The sequence below is a fragment of the Medicago truncatula genome, chromosome 3 (genome assembly GCF_003473485.1).
Source record: "Medicago truncatula cultivar Jemalong A17 chromosome 3, MtrunA17r5.0-ANR, whole genome shotgun sequence".
Classification (NCBI taxonomy): Eukaryota; Viridiplantae; Streptophyta; class Magnoliopsida; order Fabales; family Fabaceae; genus Medicago; species Medicago truncatula.
In genome coordinates, this window is record NC_053044.1 from 4,445,906 (window position 1) to 4,463,114 (window position 17,209).

Below are 17,209 nucleotides of genomic sequence, written 5' to 3' on the forward strand. Positions count from 1 at the left end.
TTCTAGTAGACTAGATTGAGAGTAATCTGTACCACCATATTGAACATAAATTTTTCTAAAATCTGACATCAATTTGTCCTTCAGGTGTTTAGCTTTCCCGGTGCTTGCATATAGAAGGTCAATATAAAATTCAGCAAAATGCAATTTCGCCCGTGGATCAAGAACAAAAGCAATCAATAGCAAGATATTTAAGGTGTCTGGATCTCCCCAATACTTGTTGAACTTAATTTTCATCTTGTTCGCTGTCTCCATGATGTACTTATTTGTACTACTCATATGCTTGTTGATCCCTTTCCCAATGGCGAACACCTCTGCCATATACGAAGCACTTGTCACATACAAACAACCAGACAAACGAATTGTGGATTTATAAAACAACTCAAGCAAGGGAAGCACAGATTCAACATAGTCCCAATCTCCATCTGTTATTCCATGCGTTGTTTTCTCTTCCATTTCTCGACGAAATGTGACCTCTCGTACGCTTAACTTGTGAAAGGCCTTTCTATACTTCAAGGCAACCGTCAACATTGAATACATTGAGTTCCAACGAGTGTCAACATCAAGTACAACAGCACCTTTGTATGGAATTTTCTCATCAGAAGCACATATCATGAACTTTTCCAATCTAGATGGCGAGGATTTGACCCATTTAACAGCATGACGAATCTTTGAAATAGACCCTTGTTTATCCTCCTTCAAGCCAGATTTCACAATAAGGTTTAATACATGCGTGCAACACCGCATGTGAATATAATCCCCATTTAGGACGTGATTGTCCCAAGAACTCATCATGTTATGCAAATATTGAATCATAACATCATTTGCCTTGGCATTATCCACCGTTACCGTTAATATCTTACCATACAACCCCCAATCCCTCAAATAAGTGTCAACATATTTACCCAACATGTCTCCTGTGATTTGGCAAAAGTTGATGATTTTCTTGTGCAGCTTCAATTCACGATCAACAAAATGAACGGTCAAACTCATGTAATTTAAGTTTTGATTTGACCATGTATCAGTTGTCAAACAAACTCCACCACAATTCTTCAAGACTTTTTTCAATTTTCCCAACTCCTCATTGTAGAGCGTCCAGATGTCACGCCTCAATGTATATCGTGAGGGGATGTCGAATCGAGGCTGCAAGATAATCAACAACTTTCTAAATTCTTCATTTTCCACAAATCGGAATGGGAGCTCGGCACACACAAAAGTTCTCACTAATTGCGCATGGCATGCCTCTTGATCAAATTTGGAATAGCTTGGAGAAGAAACAACTTGACCCTTTTTAACGATTTTTCTCCTTTTCCTTGATTGGGTCCCTTGGGTGTAACCAGAGTTATACTTAACGCATCTTCCTAGATGATTCCACATTCCACTTGTCCCGCTAATCACAATGAGCTGAGGTCAATAATTGCATTTAGCCTTTTTCTTTCCATTTTCCCCTATGCCAGGTACCTCTTTGAAATGTTCCCACACACTAGACCGCTTGTTACTAGTGTTACCAGTAGATTGAACATCGTGTTCAGCATTAGATTCAAGTTCATTTGATAGTTCATTCGACGCATTGAGGTTTGTATCTTGTGGCACTGTGAAGTCTAAGACATTATCTGACATTTGTGTAACAAGAAATAATGAAGAAACGCATAAACAGATGCAGCAATGAACTGTTAACTGACATCGGTTCGGTTTGGTACATACGGTTAACTGAGTTTTGATAACGGTTCGATTCAGTTAATGAACTGTCTTCAAAATAGCGGTTCAGTTCAATATCCACTATAAAGGTTCGGTTAATTTTAGTATGGATCGGTTCGGTTAACCGGTTCGGATTGGTTATTGGTTAATTTTGCCCACCCCTAGAAGTAGTAATTACTAAAAATATAGCTAGTTGGAGCATAATAATTAGTCAATGGTTTGTTAGGGGCCTATAGATAGGATTGATGTAACCACTTATAAAATACCAAATTCAGTCTTCTCCCAATTCTCTCCACCCGTTTTCTCTTAGCCATGTTTGCAAACATGATATCTAAGCCATGTTATCCACCTTGAGCTACATTTCTGCTACTTTTCTTCTTTTTACACATACTACTCAATGTGGGACTTGAGTACCCTGAAATACCCTTAGTCCCTATATGTTTCTTCCTTAAGTTTTAGCTTCTTCCTAGTGGTGGTTAAACTTGGTTTTTGTCTGTTGCTTCTACCAAATTGTTAAGCCTGGAAATGTGGCTTTCTCTAGGTCCCAAACTTTACTTGCCTAATTTGGTGTCCAATGGATGCTCTCAATACTGGGACTCTTGATTCTGTTGGAGTGAGTATTGTGGAGACGGTGGAAGTAGTTCAAAAGTTGGCCGAAGACTTTTAAGAAGCTATTTACATTGGCCCGTGCCATTTTTATTGTCAACTTTTATATTAGTCAATGTGATAACAACTTGTTCCTTTCTAATTTTTAGAGGTTGTTCTCTTTCACTTGCATTATACTTCTGCTCTATCATTTATTGGTACTAAAATGAGAACTCTTCCGCTTAATAACATGATCTCTTGCTCTTCATTTGGAGCAGCATCTCATTCTTCTGGTTAGATTCACTAAGCAGGAAGGAACAAGTGATTTCATTGTTTTAAAAATCTTTATTCTTTGCCAGAATAACTTACTGGGAATTCTAAAATTTACAAGTTTCTCTTCACTCAAGGTTGCAAAATGACTGACAACATTTTTCATATTCAAAACTAAGACATTCATTGTTTAGAACTTTTGAAAATATGCTTTACTGAACCGGTACTACTTATTACATCATCTTTATACAATTAAGTTTTAAATTGGATTGGGGTCGTTTGTGACACAGTTGATTGTCTTCCATAGCGTTCTTCTGTTAGATGGTCGGTGATTTATGAATGAATATATAGTTTTGTCATCTTAATTGAATGAATATTTAGATCATGAGTCTCCGAGTTGAACTTCAGAGGTATTCCTTCTGCAACAGCATGATGAAACAATTCAATTCAATTATTCTGTGCAATAGTATCTGAATATATGCTCATAAATTGTGTTTGAATATATGCAGGCATTATTTTATTCAGCTTTACGCTGCTCTCGTGAGATGCTGATAGTGAATGATACAACCAGGGATCTGGTGGCTGCTGTTAGTAATCGCCTGAGTGCACTCTCCTTTCACATGAGAGAGTATTATTGGGTTGACATAAAGAAGATTAATGAAATTTATCGGTACAAGACTGAAGAGTATTCTACTGATGCTGTCAACAAGTTTAACATTTATCCTGAGCAAATTCCTTCATGGCTTGTGGACTGGATATCTGAGGAAGGTGGATACTTCATAGGCAATCTGCAACCTGCTCATATGGACTTCAGGTTTTTCACACTCGGAAACCTTTGGGCCATTGTCTCTTCTTTAGGCACAACAAGACAAAATGAGGGCATTTTGAATTTAATAGACGCCAAATGGGATGATATCATTGGTCAAATGCCTCTCAAAATATGTTATCCAGCATTAGAGGGTGAGGAATGGTGTATAATCACTGGCTGTGACCCCAAGAACACGTAAAAGTATTGGTGCATACTCAACTTTATGAATGATCATGCAATGTTTGCTCTGAAAAGTTGAATTCTGGTGTCACCAAGCCTTAGAGAGTAAGTGGCTTTTTTGTAGTCGGCCCAAGTAAATGGTCTGAAGAGAGAGGGCCTGGTTGGTGTAACCAAAACTGGTGGAGCAACAATGGAAGCATTTAGAGGTGGAGCCCCAAAATATATATGCCATTGACATTCTTGATTTGTATGAGTTTGTCATTGCCCTATGTCTCACGCTTACAAACCTTCCATTTGTCATAACCTGTCATCACACACAAAATCAATTACCTCCTTTTTTTAGTTCCCACCAAAGTTGCTACTTCTCATCAACTCTCATGAGTAAATAGGTATTTCGGTCCTTGAAATGGTAGCGGACGAGTAACTTTAGTCACTCAAATTTACAAAATGGCACGTAAGTCGATTAGATTAAATCAAATGATATCAATCAATTTAATCTGTATCAAAATATTTACTCAATTATGTAAAATTAAAATAGGATATGATAGGGATAAGGCAAGGTTATTTAATTGATCAAAATATTTTGAACCTTATATATCAGTATAGCTAGCTAGCACATTTTGTGTCATTGATCATGAACAGAAGAAAATTGATATTGCTAAAATTCAATTCAATAGACATTAAGTCAATAATGCAAGTCATTTCACTTCAATTCCTATCAAGTTGAAAATATTTCCCCTTTTCATGCTAGTGCTGCTCATAGATAGATAGAGGAGGCCCCTAGTTTAATGGCAAGAGGAGACCCTCCCTTTTATTATGGTATAAGCAAACTGAATCAAGAAAAGTGTGTGGGGTTAAAATGACTTAAAAGATAGAAAGAATAAAAAGAGAAATAATTTTTTGATATAGAATAATACATTATCATTTGATTTTTGTGTGTATTATTTAAATGCGTATAAATACGATATCTTATTTTGACGTTCAATTAACACATATTTATATGAATAAGAAAAGAAAAATACCTCAAGGACATCACCTATATTAACACATAGAGCTTCTGGGTCAGGGTTAACAGGAATCCAGAGACCATGTTGAAGAGAAATTTGAAGACCAGAAACGTCATTAGATCTAAGAATGTCATTCTTCAAACCTTTGCAATACTCATATTTATATCTCTATACTGTTCTGTTACATGCCTTTCAAAAATAGACATCAAAACTAAGAGACATTCATTATTGTATTTAACACTAAAATTTTGTTACACCTACAATATTTATATCTATATACTATTTTTTTTCAATTAAAATGGTAAATGCATTTCCTACACCTAGAATATGGTTCTTGAACTGTAGACAATCTAAGGGCATGTTTGGAATTTCGATCGATTTGTTAAAGTTTGCAAACACTTTAATACGGTGATTTCAAATATATACCAGCTTCATATATTTTTTTTCGGAATATAAACATATATGGCCTTTTTTAATACATTTGTTTCTATATTCAGCGCTCTTTTAATACATTATTCACACAAATTAATAAAAGTTGGTTGATTTGGTTTGTACAATGTTAAGTTTCATTACAAGTTGTATCATGTCGTCAAAATTACCCTTATAATTAAACTTAACATAAAAACTAATTAAGAATGACTACAAAATTGAATGTGATCTAGACTTATATATTATCTAATTGATTATTCACATCGTTCCTTAATCATCACAAGAGAAAGATGGTTAAATATATAATTAGATACTTTAATAAAAAATATTAATTCAATTTGAATGAAGTGAGACAAAAAAAAATTCAAAATGTTATTGCATATAAGGAGAAATCTACTACTTCCACTTACTAAATGTTAAAAGGATAATGACAAATAGAAAAATCTAATATAGTACTAGTAATGAGGTAGTTTTCATGACATTCCTGAAGTTAGAATGTGGATCATCATTGGATATAGTTTTGGATATTTGAGCAATGGAGGAAGTGTTGGCATTGAGGAGAAGGTACTCAACCTCACCAATATCTCCATTGAATCCTATGTTCTTACAACCATAAGCAGGTGCAGCTTGTTTCTTTTGAGACATTGGTTTTGCAAAGAAACTAAACCCTGCCTCTTCCATTTTCTCAATAGTTCCATCACTAATACCATGGTTTATCACCTTGAAGAAACCATACTCTTCACTTGCTTTCACAATTTGTTTTATTACTTCTGACCTTTCACTCTTAAGGTCTACTATTGGAATAAGATCATTTGGTAAAATCGTTTCATTCCTCATTGGTTTTGGTGAAGCCAACACCATATTTGTTTCTCTTGGTAAAGAGTAGTATCAAGTTTGGTTCTAAATCTTTGATTTTACTCTATGCTATAGTATAGAACTTTGAGAGCTAGATATAAATGTATTTTCTTTTTTTTGTGTTAACAAGTTGGTGCTATATTACATGTGAGGAAAGAGAATTAGCAAGAAAGAGAGGAAGAGCAAGAGAGAATTTTTTTCAGCAAGAGTATATGAAGTATATGAACAAAGAGGATTATGAGCATATCTACTAAAATGGGATATATTTATATATGTAGCAAAGAATAGAAGAGGATGGGGATTAAAATATTTTGAAATTGTAAATACTTATTAGAGACGACACGTTTAATTTTCAATACAATATATTAATTTTAGGCTAAAATATGGTTCTGATCCTTGCAAATATGTCTCATTTTGGTTTTAATCCCTGTAATTTTTTTGCTGTTGTTTTTGGTCCCTGAATAGTCCCTGCAAAATATTTTACTTTTAAAAATAGTCCCTGGAGGGACTATTTTCAAAAACAAAATATTTTGCAGGAACCAAAAACAACAAAAGAAATTTACAGGGACTAAAACCAAAACAAGACATATTTGCAGGGACCAAAACTATATTTTAACCTTAATTTTATTTATTTATTTATTTATGCCCTCTAATTAATATTATTTAGCTCACTTGTAAATCAATGTCTTTCACTTTATATTTATATTTATAGTATCAATGAATACATCAATATTTGACAATCATGATTTAGTAAAAGTAACATTGTTTTATATTTTTTTAGTAAAAATAAAACCTTCTTTTATATTATTTATATATTTTTTTAATTTATGTGAAATAGTTAAATAAATTGATTATGGTGGGATAGGGAGAATTTTTCTTTTACCGGTAGAAAAACTTCGTTGAATTGCTAAACAATAATTGACCAACTCATGCAACTATACTAATTATAAGAGCACACCTAGCTTATCTACGACCAATTAAAACTACAGAACATACCTTTTCTGAACTTTATTTATTTTAGGCTTAATGATGTGTTTCACCCCTGCAATTAGGCGTCGTTTAAAAATTCGTCCTGTAATCGCTAATCCTGACAAATTAACCTTGCATTGTTTAATCATTTAAAAATTCGTCCCTGAACCCACTTAAAGACTGCCACATCATCAAATTAACAAAATAGCATGGGAATGGACAAAAATGCCCTTCCCTTTCTTCTCTTCTCATCCCGTTGCCCATTTCTTCTTCTTCTCTTCCCTTCTTCTTCTTCTCTAAAACCCAGTCATTGTTTCATGTTGCAATCAGATTCACAACTAATCAATATTCTAGAAGCTTAATTTCGAATTTAAATTTTAAATCAACAACAACATTAAAAATCCAAATCAAAATCTGTCATCAACAACATCAAAACAACAACATTAACAGCATCAAAAAACATCATAATCTGCAAAATCCAAATCAATAACAACCCAAGCTTTTAAATCCAAATCAAGAATCCAAATCAAGCAATTTTCAAATAGTCAGTATAAGACAATTCTTCAATCGCTTCCGTATATTTTCGTCTGCAAAAAGGACCGGTTGAAGCAGATCGGCACCGTCGTGTCGGAGGCGGCGAAAACAGCGACGGCGAGTCCAGCGTGGCAGTTACCGGCGGTGAAACCGAAGAGTGGTGAAAGAGGAATGAAGATTGTGACTGGATTAGCTTCTTTGCTGAAGGAGAAACCATAGAGTTCATCAATTTTATCATTGAATGCCATTTTGTTCATCTCAATCACAATGGATTGGTGTTAATAGTGGTGGTGATGATGATAAGGATGAGGTTGGTATGATACGTGGGTTGTTTGAGATTGGGACTAGGAAGAAGATGGAAGGAGGGGTGTATTGGTCATTTTGAATCGGTCTGAGAGGTAGAGGGGTAATTTGATGACGTGGCAGTCATTAAGTGGGTTCAGTGACGAATTTTTAAATGATTAAACAATGCAAGGTTAATTTGCCAGGATTAGCGATTACAGGGACGAATTTTTAAACGACGCCTAATTGCAGGGGTGAAACACATCCTTAAACCTTTATTTTAATTTGTTGGTTGACTGTGGTAATTAGAGATAGGTATGCTTTTTTCCATGCAGTAGATTATCACATACTTCAATATGACAAATACTACTATATTAGGATATAGAGAAATTAACATGATACTGTGTGCGAGAAAGTTCCTTCTTGTTTCCCAATCCATAATATATCACGTTTCATATGTTAGTTAGTGGTCTAAACTTGGAACCAAATGTACTTTTCATCTTAGTTTATTTTTATGGGGTTAGTACTATCAACGGTGGAATGAAAGGAGTCAAAACAATTTTCATTTCGATAAAAAAAAATAAAAAAATAGTTTGGGTCATGTGTTAATCTTGTAAAATGATGTCACTAATCTTCCTGCTACTTTAGACATAAGTTTTATTAGTGTTATGTGGAAAGAGTGAACGAATCTACTAACATGTCAAAGAACTTTTGTTTTATAATTGTCTTCTAGTGTGAGCACACATGGATTTCATCATATGTTTCATTTGTGAATTTCATTATATGATTTATTTGAACATATGATTTAATTTGCATGTTTTCTTGTCAACTTTAATAGATTGCAAGTCTTAAAATTTTTTGAGGAGCTGACTGTTATTATATTAAAGATCTTTCCTCTTGACGCCATATAACCACATGTAAAATCTGTAAAGTCTCCTGTCACATAAAAATATAATGATTGAATTAAATTTGGAAAGCTTCCACATGTAAAACCTGTTTTTGTTGTACATCTTTGAGGTGTATATGGAGAAAGATTCATGAAAAAAGTAGTTGTAACTCAAATATGGGATGTATGGAAAAGATGATCTATTAAGCATGTGTTTGGAATACCGGTGGAAAGCTCAAAAAAGCACTTCTAGGCAAAAGCTGGAATTTCCAGCTTCATAAAATCACAGTAAAAGTGATATTGGGTAGCGTGCACCGTGAAAAAAACGTGATGCCAAACACTGCTTAAGTCAAATTGAGTCTAACTTGGGTTGTATTTGAAATGCAATCAGACCCTCTTACCTTAGCACACAATCTCTTCCTTTTTAATCTATTTCTTTTGGGTTAAGTAACTGTTGCCATTCATATTATGAAGACTACTTTGTGAGGCAAATCTTATATAAATTCATTATCATAAAAGGCTCATATACTAAAATATGGTCACTATGATAAAAGATTCATGTTTCAAGTTAGATTAACACCTACCAAAATTGCCAAACGTGTTAATGCTAACATGTAAAATTACTTTCCTTGTCCATATTAGTGACATAACAAAAAACGATTACCTGCAAATCGGTCGTAACAGATTGGAGGATTCAACCATCATTTTTGGTTCTTTTTCTCTTTTCTGCGGATTGGGGATTTTAGAGAGAGGATAGATGGAGTTTGAAAAAAAGGGTAGTTTGAAGAGAGGGAGAGCATGAACTTTTAAGTTTTGGGATAGAAGAGAGGGGGAAATTTGAATTTGAAATTGATTCCAACAAAGTCATGTCAATAGCATAGCATCTTTGTTTTTGTATCAAAATGGGTGTTTTGTGAGGTGGGGAAGAAGAAAAGAGAAAGTAAAAGAAGGAAAGAGGAAAGATTCCTTTTGTTTTTGTCTGATTGCTTTTGTTTTGAATTTGAATTTGAATGGACGACCTTCTTTGTCCACATAATAACATGCATTGGTCCCTTCAAAAAAAAAACATGCATTGGTTTGTTTGAAAGAAAAAAAAAATAAGAAAAAGCTAAAAGTGGATAAAAACTTGTACCTTGAAAAATTGTGATTCATAGGTGGCAGCCCTTAAAAAGCAACATGTGTTGTTACTATAAGTAAGGGCTCAAAAAGTCTAATATTAAGATGGTTTGCGAATTTCGACAACAATTGATGTTGTAATTTATTTATGGTTTTCAACGTTTCTATGAATGAGATAGTAATCTAATTGATATTGATTCGATAAAAGTAAAAAAAGAAAAGAACATAAATTGAGTTTTGATGTCTAATGTTGTTTTTTCCTTGAGTAATACCATAAACTTATTCTTACATAGAACAACATCAATTTTTATCAAGTTTTAAAATATTGATCCACCATTCCACCTTTAAGTGATACATGACACTTTATCTTACTAGAGATAGAGATGTGTATGATCTTCATAAATAAGACAATGTGATTTAATTGATGTTGATTCGATTAAACAATAGAAAATTTATTTTATCTGGTGTTTTTTTTTTGGTTACATTTTATTTGTTGTTTGTTGAATCGAGCGATGTTAAATTGACTCTCCACTACTCTTCTTCTCCAGAGGATTTGCTGTCTCTACTTAGGATGAATGAATTAGGAGTCCTCTTTATGAGGCGGCTAGCCTCTTTCCTTTTTTCTGTTTTGTTTTAACCTTGTAACAAACAAAATCAATATCGATTAATTTTATGAAATATCACATATACGTAAAAGAAAACATGTCAGCAAAATCGCATCTGAAAAAATCTTAAAGGCTGGACTAATTACACATACTTATTAGGTTACCATTTTATACGTAAAGACAAATAATACCATAAATTGCTAGTTTACAAGTTACAAAAGATTTTTCTACTGACAGTGAATGAGATGAAATTTGATTGTTGTTGTTGAAACAATTTTTTTTAACTGCAAACAACATGTTGCACTTCTCTGTCATAGAAGCCGTTTTGGTAGAGATGTGTTTGGTCACTCACAACTCACCACAAGTACACAGTACAGTGCTACTTGGCTAGGGGCCTCTTTCTAGGTGATGGTTTTGTAGTAACGGGTCGGTCCTAATAGAGTCCTCTTTGCCCATCAATCACCAATCATCAATACATGAGACGGAATTATTATATCACACAAATTATTGTCCATCAAAAGCAATAGTACATGCTATATGCGTGTATACGGGTGAGTGGTGACTATAGTCTATAGCTAGTATAAAACATCCCTAAGAAAAAAGCTAGTATAAAACATACATTTTATTTTTATCACTCAACCCTAAAACCTATTCGTTATATTGATCGATTGCATCAAAATTTTATATAAACTGAACAACAATAGAAACATGTTAAATTAACTTTTTATGGCTTGTGGTATACATTAGGTTGGTTCTTGTGTTTCAAACAATTTATTCTGTCTGGGTTATGGAAAATTATAATTCCAACAGGAAAAATGAAGATTTGAAGGCCAGTGTGAGGAAAAAGAGCAAAATTTTGTCCCGCGAGAAAGTGAAAGAGGTGTCATTGTTTATTGATGAGCCTCTAGGCAAAAAGTGAACTCTCTAGGTGGAGATTTTGGTAGAAGGTGAAATGTTGGAAGACATTCATAAAATCAACCTCCCTAGAAATTTGACTAGGGAACAATGTTTTTGCAATTTTTTTGCTGAAAGCTGAGAGTGAGGATAGGGATAGATTCTGAGATTATAACAGATAAAAAGTATGAGTGTATTTTGTAAATTCAGAAAGTTGAATCACTTCACAACAACAATAATATTGCATAAATAGTCTTGATAGCAATGAATCACCAGCAGGGGTGATCGATGTACCCAAAAATTCGCCTTTTATCACAACCATCGCCAACTAATAAAAGCCTCAGTGACATGGGATTTCAAATCAATCCTTTTGGCGTTTAGGCAGGGGAAATGACACTCTTTGATGGGGATTTTGTTGCGCATCTGTCTTCTCTTCTTGAGATGGGTTGGGATCGGCATTGGGAACTTCTTCATCCTCAGTTTCTTCCATAGGTTCGACAGACCTTTTGTTTGGAATTGCAAACTGGTAGTTGGGAGCAATCAATGTGTCTTGATCGGGTGAAAGTGGAAACCCAGGCCCTGCTATAGACTTCGGCAATGGTATCTTGTTGCGATTTTGTGCTAGCTCTAGAAGCACCTGAAAAGCAATTACATTCAACATATTTGTTATAGCTTAAAGAAATATTTAATTGTGCTGTAGTTCCATGAATTATTTGAGGATTTTTAAATAGGTTCCTAAATTAAACATATTTGTAATTGAGTCCCTATATTTGTCAAAAATATTCAATTAGATACCTGAACTATTTTCTTAATCTAGTCCCTGGACTTTTAAATAATCTTTAATCAAGTCCCTTTTAAACTAAAAATAATTTCAGTTAGATCCCTAAAAGTTTAAATAATTTGAATTAATGTCCCTGAATTCAAGGAGCTAACTACAAATTATTTTAAGGTTTAAGGACCGCTGTTAAAAAAAAAGATTTAAGGACCAATTAAAAACTTTTCAGTTTAAGGACCTAATTACAATTACTAATAAATTTAGGCAATTGCTTGTAAAAAAAACCCAGGGATCTGATTACAATTTGTTTTAGTTTAGGGACCTATTTAAAAATTTACAAATAGTTTAGGGACCTACAAAATAATTAAACCTGAAGAAAAAGAGCATATGGTATTGGGTTACATGACACACAAGGAGCAAGCAAATGTTTCCTGATTACAACTCATGAGCTGGTAACTAACAAAATGGATATCAGTAACATGTTTCTAATTTCTAGATATTTTTGATTTTAAGAGATAATTCCAGCCCAAACATGCGAATCTTAAAAAATTAATGCATGAAAATTTCTACAAGCCATTAGTGAAGAACTGCATTACTGTAAAAGTTGGAGACCAAGAAAGCTAGAGCCAACAGAAGAGAAAAGAAAATAACAAGAATAATGCACAACTTTATATGCATCATCTTAGCCAATCATGATAATTTAATGAACAAATTGTAATAACTACGCAGAACAAACAAAATAGATGCATTTAATCCTTTGGTGGGTTTGTTGATGATTGGCGTGAAACAAAATCTAACGTTTAGGCACAAAAATTAATAAACAGTGAATTATAAAGAATATTACCTCACGAGGGGGTGGTTGAGAGAAGCTGAAGTTGACCTGGGATTGAATGGCCAGCTTAACATCATCAACATCAATTGCAGGCTTGCCAGCATGCTCTGAATACACCTGGGCATCTGTTAACACATCAACCACATAGCGATACCATAGCTCAAGGAACTTGTTTATAACACGAGGTTCATATTCTTCCACACCCATTGATTTCAACAAAGACTGCACAATCTTTGCATCCCTTGGCATATTCGAATCTTCCTCGTTATCAGCCATAGAAGTTATCCCACTGCAATCACTGCACCCATGAAAGAAAAAAAGACAAATGAGTGATTGTATTACATGGAAAAATTTCATTATAAGTTTCTAATTCAATGTTCTGTATCTGATAAATAGGATGACAAGAATTTTTTAAATGGGTGTTTAGTAAAACGATGTTGTTTGTTTATGAAAAATTGGACATAACTAGAAGATTCTTGAAACTGGATTGAAACAGATTTATCTAGCAAATCAGAAACATGCATAAGAAAGAAAGATTGCAGAAAGTAAACAATGAAATGCAAGATTTATCAATGTTCGGAGCAGTTTGGATCCTACAACCTCATAATGTTGTTTGTGTTATGAAAGTTGGACATAACTAGAAGATTCTTGAAACAGATTCAGAAAGATCAGAAAGAGTAGTATGCAAAATAAGCAAATCAAAATAGGAATATAACAGCAAGATCAGCAACAATCAAAGTAGGTACAGAATAGGTTCAAAATAGGAACATAACAGCAAGATCAAAGTAGGTATGCCTCTGTTTATTTTGGATTTCTAAAACAAATTTGTAAAACTATCATCAACAAAATCAAACTTCTGTAATACAAAACAGCTTAGCCTTAGCATTTAGGAAATGGAAATTTGTAACATTAAAACTATATTTAGGGGATTAAGATTAACCCTGAACTATGATTTCACAATATATAAACAAATAATGTTAAAACTGATATTCTAAGTTTAAAACTCAGCCTCGCTTCTAAAATTTCTGCAGGTTATATGAGTGAAGTCACATTCCTCTTTTTTTACTTCATGATATTCAAATCTTTCCTAAACCACACAACCATCTTGATCTCATGACCTTTGAAAATATTACTGATTAACTAGTTTTGTTTGATAATCAAACATATTGATTTTGTTATGATGGAATTTGAAATAAAGTGTTTTACATTTGGACGAACTTATTCTCAAAGCAAGTTTGGAATAACAGCTATTATGATTTTCTAATCCAATGCAAAGATTACTTTGTATGACTCTAGTCAAAGTGATAATCAAAAGCAATTAGCAAAGACAAAAACCAAATTTGTAAAACTACCATCAACAAAATCAAACTTCAATTTCACATTACCTAATTTACCTTACAATTTACTAGAACTAGGGTTTGTGGAGAGAGAGATGGAGATAGCTCTTTAAACACAATACAGAAGATGGAGGAGGAGGAGGAGTAGGCGAGTGGTCGCCGCGGTGGTGTGGTGGTTGTCTGTGGATTGGATCGCGATTTGCTTTGTTGGGGGGAGAAGAAGAGAACGCGTTTCTCTGTTCTCACTTGATGAAAGAGAAAATTGATGACCAAATGAAAAATTGGATTGGAAAATATTAATTTTAATGAAGGGCATAATAGTAATTTCCATAAAGGGATGGGGTGCCAACCCCCAGTTCCGCCTCTGATTCTCAATTCTCTCACTCTCAGAATCAGCTGCTCATCCCTCTATCGGAACTAAAGAAGATTCATCTACAAAAAAATTACATCCAATTTCATATTTGTATTGTTGTTGTTGCATGTAATGGAAACAAAATATGTAAAGAACTTGACCTTGATGAAGACAACAGCCCAGGTTTAAGGGTTTGTGTAAAAATTCTGACCCAGATTGGGATGAAAACACGGAAGCTCTTTCCCGGCGCGGTGGTTGCAAGCTCCGGCGTGGTGGTCACCGGCGAAGGTTGTCCATTCCTGATATTTTTAAATGGGTTTTGTAGAGAAGATGGAGGGGACTCTTTTTATGGTGATGGATTTTCAAAAATGAAGATGGTGGAGCAATGTAACGGCCGCCGGAGACACACTGAAGGAGGGAGGAGGCGGCGGCTAGGTTTGTTTGAGAATGAGAGAGTTTTCCAGATTTCTTTGGTGAAGAGAGAGAAAATTAACTTTGAAATAAATGTGGTGTGTGTGGAATAAAGTTAAATGACAAAAAATAAAATAAAAAGAAAATTATAAAAAAAATACTGAGAATTGCTGTTCCCACATTTGGTTTGGCTGGGAAACACGGGTAAATTACTCAAATGCTCCTCGGCAGTTAACTGCCGAATTTTAAAAAACCGACTCAGTTAACTGTCCAGGAAACCTTAAACCTGTTTTTTTCTTTTTTTTAACAAAATCCATAAATTGTCATTAATAATATTTATTGATTTTGAATGTTTCAATCATTATTTTGGTACGTTTCATTCATATGATTTTCCTTAATTAAATTTAATTCTTTAATCTTTTAAGGAATTAAACATAATTATTTTTATGATTTCATTCATATGATTTTGTTGCCTTAAATGAAGAAATATGAGAGATGAATAATATCCGCAATCGGTAGTTAATGGACCTAAAAAGATGATTCAATAAAAAAAAAGGCAACAAAAACGTTTTAAATGATAGAATAATTATATTTGTAATTATTAGTAATTAATTTCATTGATGTATATCATTATTCATAGGTTTGACTAACCTATTATTACTTTATACTAATATTTCAGATATTATTATTTTAATTAACATGAAAAACGCAACAATAAAAAATAAAAATGTTTGCCATCGTTAATTAATGGATCTAAAATGGTGATTCAATAAAAAAAAATGCAACAACAAAAAACATTATAAATAAAAAGAGCATTTAAGTCCTAAAAAACATTTCAATAAGTGTAAAAATTAAGCATTTGAATATTGTTTTGCAAATTACTTAAATAAAAAAAAATCTTTGTGCGCAATTATTTTAATGTAGAAAATATAACAACATATTATACCTTAAAAAAAAATCGTTGTGCACAATTATTTTAACGATTTATTATTATTATTTTTATTTAAGTAATGTGCAAAACAATATTCAAATGCTTAATTTTTACATTGATTTAAATGATATTCTTATTAAGATATATACACATAAATATAATCCTACAATTGTTTGAAACGTACCAAAATAATGATTGAAACATTCAAAATCAATAAATATTATTAATGACAATTTATGGTTTTGTTAAAAAAAAAAAAAAAAAAAAAAAAACAGGTTTGAAGTTTCCTCGGCAGTTAACTGCCGAAGTTTTCAGTAGTATTCCTCGATAGTTTACTGCCGAAGTTTTCCTCAGCAGTTAACTGCCGCCGGTTTACTAAAACTTCGGCAGTTAACTGCCGAAGGATATTTTCGTAAAGTACTCGTGTGGCACAGCCTTATGTAATGTGTAAACAGCAATTCTCAAAAATACTCTAGGTTTGTACGAGATAGAAAGGGGTAAAGGGGTGTAGACTTTTTTTATTGCAAAATTAGTGTATCATAATAAAAATAAAAATAAATAAATTCTTTAAAAAATATATAAAAAATAATAATAATAATAAAAATAATTTCTTTATCAAATAATAAAAAAATAGTAGTAGTTTATTTAACCTCTAAAAATATAATTTAATAAATGTTATTTTACATATATATATATATATATATATATATATATATATATATATATATATATATATATCTAACAACATGTTTTTTTACAAGATCTAAAGACGTGTTGTTACATTAATTAATGAATATTAAAATTTAATTTTTTTTATATTCATAAAAACATAAGGTAAATATATTTCATTGTTACATAAAAAATAACGGTAAAACATTGATCGTTTGATACGTACAACATACCAAAGAGAGTAGTAGAAAAAGAGTGATGTGTATAGATTTGAAGTAAGGCAGTAACAGACGATGTATAAATAGTTTAAGAGACAAGTTTTAAAAAAGATTGACAAAATATATTATACAAGGGTCAACTCATCACTTCAAAATTTTAAAATAATTGTTGTAAACGAGACAAGTTGTCACTTCGCAAAATTTTTAAAAAATTATTATAAACAAGACATGTTGATATAAATTTTAAAATAAGTATTGAACATATTTTGGTAGTGGTCGGAGTTTGAACCCCGGACCTTGGATATATTATGCATTATTCAAACCAACTGAGCTAAGCTCACGAGGACATAAGTATTAAACATATGATTTGTCATCATTGATATATATTATAAAATAATTATTATACACGAGACAAGAGATACACTAATATATATTATTAAACATTATTCTCCTTCCTTCAAAAAAACATTATTCTCTTTTTTTTTCAAACCATAACGTAAGTGAAAAACTAACTTAAAAAAAATAATAGAATTATACACAGCATTTGTTATCATTGAGTACAAATTCAA

The 17,209-nt window shown here is 32.6% G+C and overlaps 2 protein-coding genes and 1 pseudogene across 4 annotated transcripts; 1 reads left to right on the forward strand and 2 right to left on the reverse strand.

Annotated features, from left to right (window-relative positions):
- Positions 1-3,053: 3,053 nt before the first annotated feature.
- LOC11424877 (alkaline/neutral invertase A, mitochondrial) lies at positions 3,054-3,557 on the forward strand. The gene has a single exon (XM_003598492.4). The coding sequence runs from the start codon at positions 3,054-3,056 to the stop codon at positions 3,555-3,557; it is 504 nt and encodes a 167-aa protein (XP_003598540.3).
- LOC11420601 (gibberellin 2-beta-dioxygenase 2-like) lies at positions 3,548-6,041 on the reverse strand (annotated as a pseudogene).
- A 5,219-nt stretch (positions 6,042-11,260) lies between these two features.
- LOC11421562 (transcription initiation factor TFIID subunit 9) lies at positions 11,261-14,925 on the reverse strand. 3 transcript variants are annotated; one of them, XM_024779783.2, is made up of 4 exons: positions 14,573-14,925; positions 14,117-14,491; positions 12,735-13,020; positions 11,261-11,752 (listed from the first exon to the last, which is right to left on the reverse strand). In XM_024779783.2, the coding sequence occupies exons 3-4, from the start codon at positions 12,996-12,998 to the stop codon at positions 11,477-11,479; spliced, it is 540 nt and encodes a 179-aa protein (XP_024635551.1). In that variant the 5' UTR covers positions 12,999-13,020; positions 14,117-14,491; positions 14,573-14,925; the 3' UTR covers positions 11,261-11,476. The 3 variants fall into 3 exon arrangements, with proteins under 3 accessions (XP_024635551.1, XP_003598543.1, XP_024635554.1); XM_003598495.3 differs by having other exon boundaries at positions 14,108-14,491; XM_024779786.2 differs by lacking the exon at positions 14,117-14,491.
- Positions 14,926-17,209: the final 2,284 nt, after the last annotated feature.

What these genes read in the sequence shown, in the direction of transcription:
- LOC11424877 (XM_003598492.4), top strand. Translation starts at nt 3,054, where the DNA reads ATGCAGGCATTATTTTATTCAGCTTTACGCTGCTCTCGTGAGATGCTG.
- LOC11421562 (XM_024779786.2), bottom strand. Translation starts at nt 12,998, where the DNA reads ATGGCTGATAACGAGGAAGATTCGAATATGCCAAGGGATGCAAAGATT. An exon ending in CTCAACCACCCCCTCGTGAG is followed by an intron (nt 11,753 to 12,734) that starts GTAATATTCTTT and finishes ATTGCTTTTCAG; the next exon opens with GTGCTTCTAGAGCTAGCACA.